This window comes from Coffea arabica, chromosome 2e (assembly GCF_036785885.1).
Source record: "Coffea arabica cultivar ET-39 chromosome 2e, Coffea Arabica ET-39 HiFi, whole genome shotgun sequence".
NCBI lineage: Eukaryota > Viridiplantae > Streptophyta > Magnoliopsida > Gentianales > Rubiaceae > Coffea > Coffea arabica.
This window is the reverse complement of record NC_092313.1, coordinates 62,452,514-62,471,837: the sequence shown is the minus strand read 5'-3', so window position 1 is coordinate 62,471,837 and position 19,324 is coordinate 62,452,514. Positions and strand designations below refer to the sequence as shown.

General features: G+C 32.9%; 1 protein-coding gene and 1 long non-coding RNA gene across 2 annotated transcripts; both read right to left on the bottom strand.

The window, feature by feature from the left end:
* Positions 1–6,433: 6,433 nt before the first annotated feature.
* LOC113729268 (UDP-glucose iridoid glucosyltransferase-like) lies at positions 6,434–8,214 on the bottom strand. The gene is made up of 2 exons (XM_027253586.1): positions 7,731–8,214; positions 6,434–7,317 (listed from the first exon to the last, which is right to left on the bottom strand). The coding sequence occupies exons 1-2, from the start codon at positions 8,212–8,214 to the stop codon at positions 6,434–6,436; spliced, it is 1,368 nt and encodes a 455-aa protein (XP_027109387.1).
* A 4,810-nt stretch (positions 8,215–13,024) lies between these two features.
* LOC140037029 (uncharacterized) lies at positions 13,025–18,931 on the bottom strand. Its single transcript, XR_011840868.1, has 2 exons — positions 18,631–18,931; positions 13,025–16,016 (listed from the first exon to the last, which is right to left on the bottom strand). It is a non-coding gene; the product is annotated as an uncharacterized lncRNA (long non-coding RNA).
* Positions 18,932–19,324: the final 393 nt, after the last annotated feature.

Below are 19,324 nucleotides of genomic sequence, written 5' to 3'. Positions count from 1 at the left end.
TCACTCTTTCGAACCTCCGTATGGCCAGTCTTCTTGGGGATCACATGCACCATCATATATATGATGAGGTGATGGCGAGGGTCGAATATGCTAGCAACCATCGTCTCCTTCTTGGAAGAACGGAAAGGCTGGTATTTGAGACCAAAACGAGGCATAGCATAAGAGGGATCCCACCTTTTGTTGGGAGGGACAAACCCTTTCTTCAAATCAACCACCTTCCCTGTGTTGTTGCAACCCAGAATACCAGCAATGAGAGCACGGGTCAAGTAAATTCAAGTACCGCACACCCAAGAATCAACCAACTCTCTACTGTGACTGGCTTTGTTAACAATATTAGCGTAAAAGTCGCCCACCAAGTCCGGGTAGTAATGAGTTGGCAGTGTAAGAATCGTCATCCAACCAAGTTGGTTAAATGCCTCCGAGATACGATAGACTATCTCAATTTCTGAACTCACATGCATCTCAAAGATAAACTCCAAATTAGCGCGCGTTTTGTGCCACTGTTGATTCTTAAGACTTGTAAATCTGGCACTGTCAAATACTGTAACCCCGGCGCTACAAGACGTGCTCTCCTGTTGTCTCCTAACCACCGGTTAGGGCGAAAGAGACCTCTCTTCTTCCTTCTCCTCCATCTCCTTGCTCACTTCCATCTCCTTACTCTCGAAAGAGGTAGATGATGAACGAATGATAGCTCTTCAAGTTTGCACCATAATGCCTAAGAAAGAATTAGAATTTTCAATTATATTCACATACTAGGCTAAAATTTGAACATTTCACATCTTGTATACAAAATAATTCATATAAAATACCTAAAGAAAAATCTTTCCACTTATAGTAACCGTAGGTATTTTATAAAATTATTATGCATGTATTGGGATCAAGATTGACACAAATAACCACAAGTACATATCTTTATATCATAAAAAGTCAATTAAATTGTAAAAAGTATTCAAGATTATGACATTAAAGACATGACATTAAACAAATCTTCAAATTTTATCAAAAATTTGCCAAAAATCACCAATTTATTAAAATAGGCAACAAATATGTTCCAATAAATGAATTTGGCAATAATCAAGTTTATAGCAAGTGTTAATTAGCAACAATAATCCACATTTAATCATAATCATGATTAAGCAAAAATTATCCCAATAATTCACAAAATTTACCAAAATTACTCTCTGTACACAATATCCATGCCAAAACATCATAACCCAACTATTTATAACCATAATCAACAATCAAAATGGGCCAAATCCCACTTCAAACCATTTTTCCCATTGTTTCCAAATATAGTAATATTAAAATTTAAACATCCATTAAAACAACAATTTGCTATATTTGAACATGTAATCATGCTTAAGAAACCTAAATAAGCAAATTGGAGTCCATAAATATCAATAAACATCATAAAAAATTTCAAATTAGAAGATGTCAAAGAACTCAGGAAATTGAAAAATATCAACTTCTAAAATACAAAGATTTGATGAAGAAACTTATCTCAATCACAAAGAGTGATGTTTGGGGATAACGATTATGCAAAAAGTCCCATAAAAACACTCCAATTGACCTCCAATTAGAGAAATTAAGAACCAAGAACCCTAGCCTCAATTTTCTTAAAAATCAATTTTTAGTTGTTTTTCTTGGATTTCAATCGGTTAGAAAGGCTATATGATGATCAAAAAGTATTGAATTGATGATTTTTAGCAAAGATATGAAGTAAAAATGAATGTGTGTGAATTGTGTGTGTTGGTAGAGAGAAAACTCGAGTTGGAGAAAAGAAGAAGAATGAAGAGTACAAGCTGCATTTTGACTTTCAACTAACAAATGCCCAAATATGCGACTTCAATGCATGACTTTAAGTCGCGTTTTGAAGGCCGTGTTTTCTGTTGAAATTTCTCAGAAATGAATACGCGACTTAAAGTCATGTATTGAAGTCGCTTTAAGTCGCGTTTTGAAGGCCGTGTTTTCTGTTGAAATTTCTCAGAAATGAATACGCGACTTAAAGTCATGTATTGAAGTCGCGTTTTATGTTATAACCTTGCAAAAAACAATATGCGAGTTGGAGAATAAGCAACTTAGAGTGGAGTTTTTTTGAGTTTCGCATATTGTTCTACAAATTTTGCAGAAATTTCAAGTTTCTAAGATTATGCAATCTATCCCAATTACTCAAAATGCATCCTATATCATTCTTTTGTCAAAATAATCTGTGCATGCACATATAAAATGATCAAAACATGCATTTTAACCCTCTTTAATAAATTAAAAACAACTTTTATTCAAATTGAAGAGTGGAGTTCCTTGATCGAATTTCGCCTTTTTCATTTCATTTGGTCACCTTTGCCTCTATTTTCCAAACCTATAAAAGAAAAACAACAAGACAAGTCAAACACATAATTTAAACATAAAATCACATAAAATTAACATAAATAACAAAAACATTGGGTTGCCTCCCAATAAGCACTTTTGTTTATAGTCATTCGCTGGACTATTTTGCCTCATTTTTCAAAGAGCTTTTATTAATGAATAATCCATTATTTTAGGCCGCGATGGATCATTAAAAGATGGATTAATAGCAAAAGCCACATGTTCTAATGATGTGAGAGATGGAAGTGACTTACCTATTTCAAGTATTTCATAGATATTACCTAGAATATGCACAACTTGAGAATTCACCAAAGAAACGTCCACATGGCTTTCTTGGGGAATAATATTTTTAAAACCTATATTCTCAATATATTCCTCAAGAGGGATGGAAAATGAGTCATTAAAGCTCACCTCTTGAGGTTCAATATTAGCTCCAAAGGTACTATTATGTGAAATGGATATTTTCTCATTGAAACACAATTTAGATCCATCATTTTCATCAAAATGCAATCCACTTTCACTTGCAACATGCTCACCGTTCATGCTAGGGTCATAGTGCATATCATTAGAAAAAATAACTTCACACTACTCATGCAATTGGTCTTGTATTCTACCAAAGTGAGAAGTTAAATTCATCTAACCTATCCTCAATCCTAGCAAAACTATCAGAATTCGCATTAGTTAGCTTTTCTATAACTAAATCAAATTGATTAGAAGAATTTCTATAACTAGCTCCCAAGATAGATTAGAATCATTAGTTAATGGTTCACTTTCTAGTTCCCAAGGTAAATATGCATAAGCTAACTTTTCTATTGCTAATTTCCAAAATGGCTTAGATTCACATTGGACAAATTCGGATTGGTAATCATAAGAACATGAAGAATCACTATATGCACATTGATTATCCCAATCATAAGTATAAGAATTATTCCAATTATGTTCATTTTGATCAAAATAAGGATTGTAATGCTTTAATTCATCATAATAACATTCATTTTGTGCTTGCCTACGTGTATGAATAGTATGATAACCTCCACACAAGTCACAAATCATATGATTAAAATTAAAAGCAATAACATTCCTCTTTTGCTTAATCTTATGCATAATGGTGTCCTATTGAACTTTTAATGTTATAACATCAAGTTTTGTTTTTAAGCACCTTAAACCATTTTCAAATGACATACCTTCGGTAATTTCATGGTTACCTCTATCCATGGAGTTTTGCACATAATAACCATCCATTGTTGATCTTTCACTTTTTAAGCATTGTCTCCTCATGTTTTCTACTCTTCTTGAATCTCTAAACATGTTTTCAAAGTAACTTAAAAACAAGTTTAGTCGTCAAGAAGAATAGATGACTCAACTCATACAAAAAATATACAAATAAAGACTCAACAAGATACTAAATAAACAAACAAGATACTAGACACAACAAAAACAGGAAAAATAAGTAAAAATGTCTAACTAATAAAATTGTTCTTAGCACAGATATTGACAAATCTTCCCCGACAATGGCGCCAAAAACTTGACGAACACAAGATGTACATATATCAGTTAACTCATCCACAATCAAGTTTTAGATTTATAAAATCTTAAATACCCCATACACGATTTTTCGTAAGTATACGAGTCGTTTATTGAGCATAGGGGCATTAGGTGTCAATCCCACAGGAAAGATTGTCAATTACCGGTGGTTTTCAAATTCTTTTATTATTTAGACTATCACAAGTATAAGAAATTAAGTCTACACTATAAAAGTAACAAAAATACAATAGAAAACTCCTAGAGGTATGGGATTCCTTACTACTCTTGCAAATGACATTACAATTAAGTGAATGCTATTATCTTGGCTAGTTATGGCGTAATTTCCTAATGTATGTGAAACTTACTCTCGTAGTGAATCAACTATACTTGTAGTTAAACCATACCAACTCTTGTGGTTATGAAATTAACTACAAGCTCATTGCTTTTATGAAATTACATGAAACAAGTCACTAAAACCACATAGGTGCACCTCTACTCTCGTAAGTGTACTTCCTAAGTTTATCACTTCCTTGAACTAGTGTTAAATTCCAATTCTCATTGCAAACTTAACACCTTAAGATTATCACAATTAATGGCCGGTTAATCATGATTAGAAAAGCAAAAGTGATAAATAACTAGCTCAATACAACATCATCAAATAACCAAATAAATATCACTAACAAGATATAGAAAGTTCATCCATACTCTAGGTATACACTTTAACTAAACATGAAGAACAAGATCCAAACTTGTATTGTAATTAAATATGAACTTAAACATAAAAAAGAAAGTGATAGGAGAGAAGTCACCCTTGTCACATGAGATTCAAATTCTCCATCTTTGCTCTTAAAATCTTCATTCAAATCTAACTACAAATACAAGAAGGAAAAACTACACTAACTATACTATACTACTCTAATTAATGAACTAAAGAAATTCTAGTGAAGACTACATTTTTGTGGAGTTTTTCTAGCCTTCCAAAGCTGTGAAAATGGTCTCCAAAGCTGCTCTTTATAGAAGATTCAAGAGCCAAATGAGTTGTTTCTAGTTGTTATTTTTGCCTCTTGAAACTCCCAGGAGTTGGTTCTCCAACTTTCCACACTCTTCTTGGTCAGATACAACCAAAATTGCTTGTTGGATTTGAGCTGAAAAGTTGTGTGAACAAAGAAAGAGTTGCAGAGCAAGTTGCAGCTGAAAATGATGAATATGCGACCTCGAAAACACGACCTTAGGTAGCGTATTGTTTCCCACGTATTGCCTTTTGCAGGTTTGCTCAATTTTGGATAGATTTTATCCTTGCTCTGTTTCTGGTCTAATTTCAACTAATATTTTCTCGATGATAGTGGTTGAACTAACTCTTGTACAAAACATAAAAGTTGTAGTCCTTTGTGTTATCTTCCAATGCCTCAATAATCATCCAATTTAGAGCTCTGTAAACCAAAAAATGACCAAAATATCTTGACTGGTTAGAATACTATTTCAGCTTTCGACAATAGAATTGCACTTCTATATTTCGACTTTTTGACTAGGAAAACGATTGAACTAGATTTCGATGTCTGCATATAAAATGTAGATTTATCACTTAGTTTCAAAATCGTATAAGAATCACCTCAATTTGATACTTGTAACTCAATATATTGCCAAAATGCCACAAGATGTCAAAGTTGGAAAACTTGCATTTCATCCTTTGAGTATTTTGCACTTCGTGTCTTCTTTTTATCGTTTCAAATCATCATCAATCATTCAATTCTCTTTTCAATGCACTCCAATTAATGATTTAATCATTAAACATACAAAAACATGAAGTTTTCACCATTAAAATCCATAGAAATGCAATTTTTACCACTTAAATCATAAAATACATATTTTCACTAAAATCTTAGTTAATTAGCTATAAAAGTAGTTAAAACATACCAAAAATAAATAATAAAATACATTAAAAAACATGTAAAATATGCACTTATCAATCATGTAAGAAATATGAGATTCAGTTACTTGATTCTTTTTACTTTGATCACGATAAAAATTATTAGGACATAGCTACAATGAGAAATTGGAGCGGAGCTAGGAAAATATTTTAGTCGGATCACAAATAAATTAAAGTTATTTTAAACAATAGTAAATAGAACAAGGTGATGTAAAGAACCCTGTAATGCTTTAAAACCCATTAAATTAATACTTTTTTCTTTGTTTTTTTACATAGATAAAATGACAAATAAACTGAACTCCTCGAAGTATTGGGTTTGTGCTTATCGTCGTCGTTTTGTTATTGGAAATAGTAGCAACTTATTTATTGTTATATTTTATTGAATTCCTACCAATTATCAAGGTAAAGACAAAATTTATTGGAAATTCTATGCTTAAAATTAAAAATTTTCTTTGATCAGTGGGGCATGTGCCTCTAATGACCAATACAAGGATCCGCCCTGAATTGGTGTAACTAGAACTGTTCTCCAGTAGGCATCAATCAGTCATAGGTGTAATTTTTATAAGCTAGTAAACAAGCCTTGGTACTAAGAAGGCCTCCGTTAGGGTAAACCCTTCATAGAGGAAATGAGTTGATGAAATCTGTCAAGTCGCTCAAGGACTGGTATGAAGCACCACTTTTCTTCATTGAAGTATCCAGTTTTTGTTTCATGTCCAGCACTCTCTGCCTCACTTGCTTGCCTTCATTTTCGATCATAAGTCTTTTGACAGTTTTTCCTATGACTTCTCTATCGTTCACCTCTTCTAGTTCCAAGCCTACCTTCCAAACATGGGTTATATACCTTGCATTCGCCATTTGGTCCGAGAAACAGGGTCTGCAGATCATTGGAACAGCTTCACAGAGACTTTCGAGTGTTGAATTCCAACCACAATGAGTCAAGAATCCGCCCACTGCCGGATGTCCAAGAACCTCCTTTTGAGGTGCCCATTTCACTATTTGACCTCTTTCTCCAATGCAATCTTGAAACCCGTTGGGTAACTGCTCAATCCAGTTCGAGCCATTGACGGAGCATGGCCGGACAACCCACAAGAATGGTTGGCCACTTTTTGCCAGTCCCCAAGCTGTCTCTTCTAGCTCTTTCTCTTCTATGCATGCTAAACTGCCCAAGCTTATGTAGAGGACTGAGTTAGGAGCTTGCTTGTCAAGCCATTCTATGCAACTCGTGTCTTCTTTCAAGAAACTAGTTGATGACGCTGGAACTATTTTGTGAAAAGGACCTATTGGAAAAATGGGAACTTTATACAGTTGACGAAGTTCTGATAATGATTTGTGATCCAAATCCTCTGTTGTGTTCCAGATGATGCCAATTGAGGATCCTATATTGCTGATATCTTTCAACAACTCTAGCACTGTTTGGGGGATTTCGGTGTTAACCGGTATTAGTAGATCCTTAAACCGAAGAGCGTGGAGTTCAGGCACAGGTTCCAACAGCTTAGACTCTGCAACAAACTACAAGTTTAGAATGATGGCATCACAGTAGAGTAACTTGCAATATGGAATTCATCAGACTAGGTGCAGGTACTGTTGGGATTTTCGTGCTGTTGAACGGTTTTTTAACTCCTCACTATTTTAAGTGTACCATAATATAACTTTGTGGTGCATGTAAATTTTATTTGTGCACACCAACTTATTACATAAATACAACTTGTTTGGTAGATGTATACCAAATTTTAGAAAAAAGTATAACAATCATACACAATCGTACCAAACCCACTGTATCTGCTCCAATCGTTTCAAAGATATCTGCTCCAACTTTGAAAAGATATCTTTGAAACTTTAAAGTAAGAAGCAACTATGCTACTATTAAGACTATTAAAAATGCTGAAGTGAAAAAGAAGTGCCATAATTTTACCTTGTAAGGGAATAGAATTTTCTGCACCAAGTCGAAGAATGGTATGATGAGTTTGCATGTAAAAAGCACTGAATGTTCCTAAGACCATGCTGGATATGTTCAAATGATTAGCCACAGAGCGACTAAAGTGCATGACTGCATCATAGATTATACAACAGACGTGGCCATGGTTCTCCCGATCTTTCATCATTTGAGCCAGTGAATCTTGGAGGGAAACTTTGCAATTTTCATTTATAGCTGTGATTACGGCAGATATATTACCGATAGAGGTATCAAGGCCAGCAGATACATTATCCTCTAACGGGAAAAAAACGAATTCAGGATGATTCAAAGTATTGAGAGAGTTGAATTTAGTGTGTGCAACTATGATGGAGAACCCTCTGGAATGAAGAATTTTCCCCAGCTGAAGCATTGGTGTGGTGTGCCCCTGGTAAGGAAATGGGACTAAAACTATGCTACGTTTTTGAGCTCTGAGGATTACCATTGTTTCCCTTGCTCTCTGATCTGATCCTTGATTTGATAAATATATGTATCACCTTTTGCCTTGTAAAGTTGTACTGCTTGTCAAGTTTAGATCTTAGGCGGCTAATATGGTATCAATCAAGCCGGACTTTCGAGGTGATTGACAGGTTCTGTCTTGTTTCTGGATTGTTCATTTGTTCGTTAGTGTACCTTCGGCTGTTATTTTTAATTCGACGTGCATATGCCAATGGGAATAACATATTATATGTGCCAACATCCTACGTAACCAAAAAAGTTGTACGCATGCAAAATTTAAGCATACCTAGATACTTGTCCATTTCTGAGAAGCATCAATTTTTTATTTTTTTTTGGGTACAAAAGTCTTTGGTGTTCCTTCATAGAATCTGGATATTCACGTCACTAGAGGCGGATCACAATTGTTTATACAAAAGCAATCGGTTTTTTCTAGCGCATCTGTCATTGGATTTTCTTGACAAAGTGGTTTGCACATTGTTGGTTGAGATGGCGATGGGTCCAAAGAATAGGTGGTGAATGAAGTGGATCCACATCCATAGATGCTGAAGTACAGACTGTACAGTTGTGCTTTTCGTTTGATTGTACTAGATACAATCATAATAGTAAAAAATAGTAAAAAAATCTGAGGAGTCTAAACTATTATCATTGTCAATAGCGATGGGCTAATGGGGTGGGTAGAATTTTTTTTCCCTTGTTTAGAAACGAGGCGGGATCCGTTCCACCATCTGTTAAAAAATTAATATATATATATATATATATATATATATATATATATATATATATATATATATGATGTTGCTGCAATATGTTTACTAGTCAAAGAAGAGGTGTGAAAAGTTGGGGGAACAGAAGAAGTAAGTGATTGTGGCCACAAACGGTAGAGAAAATATGTTGGATGGATACGTGTAAAAGTCTTTTGTGACTTGGAACTTGAAGACTGTTGGGCGTTGAAATTAAGCGGAATGGGAATAGGAAAAGTTGAGGGGATTTCAAAGTATAAATGTGAATTTAGTTTTATGAAAGAACATAGAGTTCAATTTACGTTTAATGAAAGAGGATGAAATTCAAGGTATGTTAACATAATTTTTATTTCTTTTTAATTGAAAATAGTTATATTTATATTGCATAGTTATATATTTGTTTTTGCACAAGTGACATATTGAAGCATCTTCTCATAATGTACAATTTATGTGGTTTGTGATGTTATAAGATATTCAATCAAATGTAATTTCTTCAATCAAATGTTATTTCTTGCCTTAATTTTAGTTATGACTATGCTATATATTTATTAAATAGACGTACCATTATAATTAAAGTTAATATTTGATATTTTAGGATGCCATATATTTAAATACAATAAAATTATTTTGAACATAACATATTAAAATAATTTTGGCACCCCCAAGGAAAAAATCTTGGCTTCGTCACTGCCTAGGAGGAAATTGGGGCCTATTGCTAACAAAAGATTGTGAAAATTTACCTTTATATCTGTCAAATTGGCCTTGATTATGATATTTTTATTCTACTCCCTGAAATAAATGCAAATTATAAAAAGTGAGTAGAATCTAATAATTAATTCACATTGGGTTAGGTAATAGAGGAAATTAATAATAAAATAAATGATAAAATCGCAACTTATCATATATCCTAATTATTTGAAAAAATCTAATGAACAAATTTTGCAAAAGAAACATTGTTTCTTGTTAACAAATTAAGTAACTAATAAAACCACTTGTAATGTTGCTTTAACATATTTAATTTATGTTAAATACAAAATCTACTAGTTTTCCTTTCGTAAAAATATAAGTGTAACAGTTTTTCAATTTTAGTTACAAACATATATGTTTTTTACATAAATGTAATGATTCAGAGTAAAATGCCCATAAAAAGTTAGTATTTTGTTGATGTAATGCAAAAAACTCATAAAAAGCTGGTATATTATGGGCACAATCTTTTTTACTTTCACATATTTAAAATTTGTTAAATACAAAATCTACCAGTTTCTCTTTCGTAAAAATATAAGTGTAACAGTTTTTCAATTTTAGTTACAAACATTTACGTATTTTACATAAATGTAATGATTCAGAGTAAAATGCCCTTAAATAACTAGTATTTTGTTGATGTAATGCAAAAAAACTCATAAAGGGTTGGTATGTTATGGGCGCAATCTTTTTTACTTTCACATATTTAAAATTTATTAAATACAAAATTTACCAGTTTTCCTTTCGTAAAAATATAAGTGTAACAGTTTTTCAATTTTAGTTACAAACATTTATGTATTTTATATAAATGTAATGATTCAGAGTAAAATACCCATAAATAACTAGTATTTTGTTGATGTAATGTAAAAAACCCATAAAGAGCTAGTATGTTATGGGCAATATCTTTTTTATTTTCACATATGTAAAATTTGTTAAATACAAAATCTATTAGTTTCTCTTTCGTAAAAATATTAGTGTAACACTTTTTCAATTTTAGTTACAAACATTTATGCATTTTACATAAATGTAATGATTCAGAATAAAATGCCCATAAATAACTAGTATTTTGTTGATATAATGCCAAAAAATCATAAAGAACAAGTATGTTATGGGCAATATGTTTTTTACTTTCACAAAAATCAGTTTATGTTAAATACCACCTGCATGGCTGTGTTTAGTACTGCTTACGCTTCCTCTTCGGTGTTTTATTCCTAGACCCATTATATTTATGTGAATTCCGTGACACCCCAATACATTTTCAACTTTCGCAATACGCCTCACGGTTGATGGGCCCATGAACATTTTCAAACCGCCCGCGCCTGTTATAGGTAACACTTGTTTTTTAACAAATATTCCCTTTATCCTCCGTACATGTCAGCTTTGCAACGTGCCTGTTTCTTTGCCATATTTTTACCTTTCCATACCTGTCTTGTATTAGTTGAATGCACTACAGAATTTACCATATATATTTATATTTAATATTTAATTTAATTAGTTACAAACTTATAATAATAATATTAAGTTGTATGTATTATATAATGTATCTTAGTATATGTAATATAATTGATATTATCAATTATATTAATAATTATAAATTTCTACTAATAGAAATTATTAATTAGTTATACTAAATTTACTAATATAGTTATACTAAATTCTTAATTACACTTAATACAATAACACTTTTTTCTCAAAAAAAAAATACAATAATGACTTAGTGCTTGTATTTGTGTCAAAAGTGAAAACTTGACTACTTTAGTTGTATTAGTTTCATTATGTTGTATTTCATTCAAATAGCTATTGTTTAATTGTTTTTGTAGGTTTCAATTGTATAATTATAATGGATAACAACTTAGTGATATATTGGTATTTTAGTACTTAATTATTTGCTAAAATTTGATTATAATAAATTATATGACAAATTTTTATTAGCAAGCGAGGTGGGGTAGGGGTGGGGGAGGGGTCTTTTGCCCCAACCGCACCCTGTTACCATTTCTAATTGTCCACTTTTGACCCCGAATCTATCTTTTTATCTAATTGGCCCCTAAACAATTAAAAGTGTATAATTTAAGGACTTTTAGCCATTTTAAACATAAATTCTGTTAGAATTCAAGGGCAGTTTTGTCCGACCATAATCAAAAACATTGAGAACTCAATAAAAAGTATCAAGAGTAGGAGAAGAAGCCTTGAAAAGAAAAAATCCTTCATTTTCCTTGAACTCTTCATCAAAATTTTCTACAAAATTCCTAAATTCATTGATTTCATACTCAAGTGGAAAAAAGTTTCATTAGATCTTTCATGGCCCTCTCAAGTATGAAATCAATGAATTTGGGAATTTTATGGAGAAATTTGATGAAGAGTTTAAGGAAAATGAAGGGTTTTCATTTCTCAAAATTCTACTCTTGCTCTCGATGCTTTTGATTAAGTTCTCGATACTTTTGATTAATGTTGGACAAAAATGCCCATTGATTCCGTCTGGATTTATGTCTAAAATGGACAAAAATCCTTAAACTATTCACTTTTAATTGTTCAGGGGCTAGTTGAAGACAAAAAATAAATTAGGGGCCAAAAGTGGACAACGACAATAGTTAGGGGCTTCCCAAGTTTTTTTTTTTCTATCTAATATATTACTGTATTGGTTTAAAACTTAAGTAAATCTTATATATACGGAGAGTGTATACACAATTACTGTTGGATACATGACACATGTGCAAAAGTTGAATTTCAAATTCAAATTTTGTATAGTTATCATTTACCAAATATTGTCAGCATAAATAACATTAATTCTATAAAAGTCAATATGCGTAAAGTAAATATAACGAATAATTCAATTTAATAATATAATTTAATTATACATCAAATATTATTACAAATATAACAATAGGATGGAATCCAAAAGAAGAGAATAACGCATATAAACTAGAACCAAGTATGAAGAACCATTCCTACAATAGCCACTTGATCAATTAAAAATATCCAACATACTACCACAAACAAATCATCAACTAAAAGGAAAATAAAAGGGTATAGTAGTAACTTGTACACCAATGTCCCAAAATAGCCACAATTTTAGCATATATATATATATATAAACCGGAACCAAGTACGATGAACGAACATGACGAGGGTAGCCACAAACAAATTTAGAGCTAAAATGAAAAACAAAGTAAGTTGTTCGCCAATATCCCAAAATTGCCACAATTTCAGCATATATATGAACTAGAAACAAGTATGAAGAACCAACATGATGCCAGCAGCCACAAACAAATTTAAAACTTAAAAAAAAAGAGTAAGAAAGTAACTTGTACACCAATGTCCCAAAATAGCCAAATGGGGATATATATAAATCACCACATGATGACATAAGAGAAATATGAAACAATATACATATTATCTCAAACAAGATGAATTCAAGGTAAGGTAATAAAATCTCTTGTGCAGTGTTTACTTTCTACAAAAAAGAAAAAAATAAAGAAAAAGATAAGTGAATTGTTCTACAGTAAGATATATTTGAAATACTATATATAGTAATTTTGCTGGATACTCACCTTTTCCCTTTTCTTCACCCAGTACATCTTACGATACCAATTTCCAACACATATCAACATCTCCAGAGTTTCTGGAGCCAAAGCAGCACGGTTGAAATCGATCACTCTATTTTCAGCACTAAATGTAGCTTCCAAATCTACCGTGCTAAAAGGAATAGCTAAAATATTAGCAGCCATCCTAGGCAAGATCTTGTACTTTGTTGTATCCTTCCACTATTTCAAGGCATCTAAGTTTACAATATCCGCACTTGAATCTTTGGTGGCAGTGAGGAGATCATCTTCAAAGTAGAAATCCAACTCATTCTTTTGTGGCTGAACACATTCCATAGAAGCAATATCAGTGAGAAATTCACTCATACCTGAAAGATGTGTTACAGTTGCAGATTACTATTGTTGTTCTTGTTTTGTGGATCATTGCTGGCCAATATTTGAGACCTCGCTCCTAAACCACTCGAACTTGATATAGCATATCTACATATTCGTCATATAGATCATACAATGCTTGCTGGATCTTGCTTATATTGACTTGCATTTTATGTGGAGGATGTATCAATGGAAAGACACAGTTCATGACTCTCATTTTGCACTGGGGACCCAAGATAACTACTATAGACATCAACAAATTACACTCACCCCAATACTTGTCAAATTTCGCCTACATTCTTTGCACTACTGACCAAATAAAGTAATCTTCATCATCATCCTTACTATCTGGTACTACATTTATCCAAAAAACTTCATTTAGATATAAATTAGTTGTTGGATAATTATTACCAAATATTATATGAGTTGCTGCTGTCCAAAAAACTTGTAAAATATTGCACACTTTTTCTACCTTTTTCCAATCTTCAGTGGTTGGACATAAATCATAGTTTGACTCTCTATCTTTAAATCTTAGAAATACTTCTTGAAACTTAAGAGCACAAGTCAGTATCTCATAGGTAGAATTCCACCTTATTTTGCAATCATAAAGTAGCACTTTTTTAGACAATTGCTGGCGGGTATTTTACATACGTGCAAGCTAAAAAATACCGAATTACACCCGTTCACTGCAAGTATACAGATCAACTAGTAGTTTAGGGTATATATCGGGTCGATCCCACAGGGAAGAGTGAACAATTACCGGTATTACTAAAGTTTCTCTATTATTTAGACTATCAATGAATTATAACAAATTTAACCTACTGAAATTATACAAAATAACAAATGAAAGCTCCTTAGGTTGTGGTATCCCTAACTACTCATGCAAGTGCTATATTTGGATCATTAATTACTACATCTAGGCTAATTATGGTGTAATTTCCTTATGCATTTGAATCCTACTTTCGTAGTGAATCAATTATACTTATAACTAATCCATACCTATTCTCATGGTTATGAAAGTAGCTACAAGTTCATTTCTTCAGTGAAATTACATGAAATGAATCACTAAAAACCACATAGGTGCACCTCTACTTTCGTGAGTGTACTCCCTATGTTTAGCACTTCTTGAACTAATGTTAAATCTCAATTTTCATTGCAGAAATAACACCTTAGATAATCACAATTAATGGTACCAGATTAATCATGATTTCAAGAGCTAAAGTGCTAAATAACTTGCTCAAATCATAGCAGTTAAATAGCCAAATAATAAACACTAACAATCATAGAAAGTTCAACCAAACCCAAGGCTTAACTTTAAAAACACATAATGAACACAAAATCCAGAACTTGTATATTAACTAAATTTGGGATCAAATACAAAAGATAAAGAGTTTGGAAGGAATACAACCCTTGTCACATGAGCTTTCTTCCTTGCCTTCTTCATCCTCCATTTTCATCCTAATCTAGATAATAAACAAGAATGGAAAAGCTACACTTACTACACTATCCTACACTAAGGAAATGGAAGAACTACATTTCTGCACTCTTCAAGCTTCTCCCGTATATTTCCCCTTTTCTCAGACCACCCAAAATGTCTCTGCATATAAACTGCTTAAGAGCTCCATTTTTCCAAGTCAAATTCCACATTTTGATTCCCAAATCTCAACTTTGTTAGGATAGTCAATAACAAATGTTTTTGACTTGAAAATAAGCCACCTTGTCTGCCCTTTTGTCTTCTGAAGCATGTGCACCGAATTCTCTTGCAACTTATAGCTGGAAAGTGGTATGAACACAAGAGAATTGACTGAGCAAATTGCAGAATTTCGGCCAGAAAACGCGCCTTTACAAAACGCGTCTACAACTCGCGTTTTGTGCACTCGCGTTTTCACTTTGTCCTTACTTCAGCTGAAATTTTCTCTATCATAAAGGCTGAACTGGCTTTTGTGTAAAACAGAAAAGTTGTAGCCCTTTGAGTTAGCTTTCCAATGCTTCAAGAATCATCCAAATCGGAGCTTTGTAGACTGAGATATGATCAAAATACTAAACACTGGTCGGAACTCTGTTTTCCACTTTGGACAGCTGAGTTGAATTTCGGTATTTCAACTTTTGGACTATGAAAACGGATGAATTGGACTTTGATGTCTTCATACCAAATGTAGATATATCTCTTAGCTTCAAAATGGTACCAAGATCACCTTGATCCGATCATTGTAGCTCCTGATATAGTCAAAATACGAAAATGTGTCTGAGTTGTCAAAGCTGACTTTTCTTGATTTTTGTCCTCAAATTGCATTTCTTCCTTTTACACTTCATATTTTATTTTCCCCACTTTAATCCATCTTCAATCATCCAAATATCTTCTCAATGCACTTCATTTGATGATTGAATCATTAAACCTACAAAATATGAAGTTTTTACCATAAAAATCCATAAAATGCAATGTTTAGCCACTTTAACATAAAATGTAGTTTTTTACCAAAACCTTAGTTATTTTAGTTATAAAACTAAATAATCAAACCAAAATTAACTAATAAAACACACTAAAAATACGTAAAATAAACTCTTATCAATTGCAGCTGTTGCACAATCTTAGCAATGAGTAAGCATCTTCTATCTGTTTTGTTTACAAACTCTACATTGTCCCCGACCATATCAACTATTTCTTTGATTTCACTAAGACTATCCTAAACCATCAATTTAATTATATGAGCACATCATCTCACATAAATAACTTCCCTTTTGCTAATAGGCACTTGTTTCTGGAGAAGGTGTCCTTCAATGAATTTAATGCAGTGTCATTATTTAAGGCATTATCCATTAAGACTGTATAAACCTTGCTCTCAATTCCCAGTCCTTTAAGCATTTGAAAATAGCATCTGCAATTTAGATGCCCCAACATGAAGGAGGCACATGTACAAAGTTGAAGGCCCATTTCTGCAATCTCCAGTGACTATCAATCCAATGCCAAGTTATAACCATAAACTCAATCTTTTGGTTCTAAGACTTCCAAAAATCTGTATTCAAGCTGATTTTCTTGACTTTCTTCAACAAATTGTTCAATTTGCTCCTCTTTTTCAAAAACAGCCATGCAATCGTTCTTGTTCATAGTTCAACTAATTTTTTGCCATTTGAGCATCCCTCTACAATTGAAAAGGGATGCTCGTGCATAAGCATCCATTCAACCACAGCTTCTCTCATGGCAGCCATATCGAACATTCCAATATGAAGGTAGGAATCTGAAGGTGTGACAGAATCAGTAGATGGGAAATTAAGCTTGCTGTTGTACTTGTGCTTTTATAAGTTTTTGCAGTCATTGAGGATTTGAATTCATATGCCTTAGCAAACTTGTAGTTGTATTGGTTTTGATCTTCTTGAATTTCGCATGGCAATGAATACACCTTGACATGAGAAGTTTTTGAAGCCCAACTTCTACATCTTTGAATTCATCCCATGCTTTAGATTTTTTGGCTCTCTTCTTTTTTCTAAAAGCATCTAAACCATCACCTATAACAACCTCTTGATTTGTAGTTTGGGTGGTTGTATGTGTATCATCTTCTAACCCCACTTCTTCACTCCCTAATTCTTCATCTCCAAAAGAGTAATCCAGCTCTTCTTGATTGTCAATCCTAGCCTCTTTGTTGTTGATATCTATGGGACTAGCAGAATCACTAGCTAATCTAATTATTTTTGAAGATTGCTCTTGGAGAGACGTATCAATATTGTGATTCAGTTTCCTTTAACTATACACAAAGGAAAATAGAAAGACATGAGCAAAAAGTAAAAACTAACCTATCAATGCTTACAAGTTACAAATTATGTTATCAAGTTCATTAATGAAATCCGGTAACAAGAGGCCACCAATTAGTCAATCATTAGCATCCTAGATGGCAATCCAAAATACATTCTAGACTTGCTTCATGGATCCATGCAAAGCATATGAATATTAAATTTAACAAATCAGAAATGTAAATTTCGAAGCTTAATCAATGCTTCCAAATCCATGGAATATATTACATAGAAGTTGACTGCACATGGAACATGAGCCTTAGCAGTTCATTTTTGTCCACTCATGGATAAAGCACAAGTTCTTCGTTACTAGTCATGTAGGCTGGAAAACATACACAACACCAAAGACTTCATAAAGGAAGCTACCATCTAAGCTTTAAACAATTACCTACTCCTACCTTCCATGATGGCCACAAGATTTCATAAAAGGTCCCAAATATGTCCTAGCATTCTCCAGAAGGTTTTACTAGTTGAATACCAAAAATCACAAACTCTAAAGCATACATTTCAGTTGTACGACTATGCTCAAATCTACTAATTGCTAGAATACATAATGTATTTTATATTGATCAACAGTAATCCCATAAATAAAAAGTGCCAAGGGGATGAAGTCAGACCTCCCACAATCATATTCTCCAACTAATTTTCAATATTTGAGAGTATCAAGACCAATTTAAAATTCATATAGGAGATTTGGAAAGTGGTTTTTGACTTTTAATAGTGCAAAATTTAATCAGAACAACTACAAAATTTGACTAGAAAAATGGGACTGGGCCTATCTTATTATCAATGAGCAGAATAGCCATGATGTTAAACATGCACCTATAAAGTGTGAATCATAAGTATATCTAAGATATGCCTTAACAAATACTCTTCCTCCACAAAATTATACTTTTACAAGACATTTAAAACTTTTCAATCTCTAACTTAAGTTAGAATTAGCATGTACAACTTTATAAGAGAATTTAAAAATGTAAATGCAGCAAATTTTGATTTTCATCGTGTTATAAATATCAAATAGAAAGTTCGACAACATTGGCAGTATTTTTCAAGACTTTTTTTTGCTTTTGTTAATATTATAAAATGACACCCAATTAGTACGCATTTACTCCTCAAATATTTGCCAAAATTTTTTCCTTTTCTGGTAATTTTTGTATTGTCATTCTCCCAGGCATTGAACAATTAAATAAAAAAAAAAGGAATTTGTTCAGAACCGACACTTGCCTATCGACTATGAGACTTCGAGGATGCTAACGGAGGATAAAGCGTGCGGCTAGAGGATGAAGACCACCAGAGTTGGTGTTAAAGCTATCAAACAAAGGACTGATATCCATGACTTGACGCTAGTCGAGAGTCTTCGATTAAAACCTAAAGGTGATTTGGGAAGCTAGTGGACAGATGGGGAGCTAGGTTTGGTCTTCAATTGTCCTTTGAAGGGACTGATTAGTGGTGAATGGTGGTGATGGTGGTGAGCTAGGTCTGCTTGAGGAATTGATTGAGGGATTGGGAATTTGAGAATTAGGGAAATAAGGCAATAGGGAAGTGGGGATGCTCAGTTATTCAGATTAATAAGCCAGGGGGCATATTAGTAATTTCACATATTATCGAGCCGCTCAACAAGCTATTACGCCTGCGTAAATTAGACTCGAACTCGACTCACTTCTCTACACACGCTTCTCGAGTTCAACTGGAACTCGGTGTTGACTGATTTCAAGTTGACCTCTGATCGAGCTTGCTCATAAGCGCTTGCAAGCTGTTAGATTCATATATAGCCCTACTTGCAAGGTAGCCATTAAACATGATCTTTGAATTATTTTTTTTCTTAATTTGGTAATCAAATTAAAGTTTACGTAGTTTTGACTCCGGTCACCACTATAGGATAGATATGCTTCCGAGAATATAGGTTATTTATAGTAGT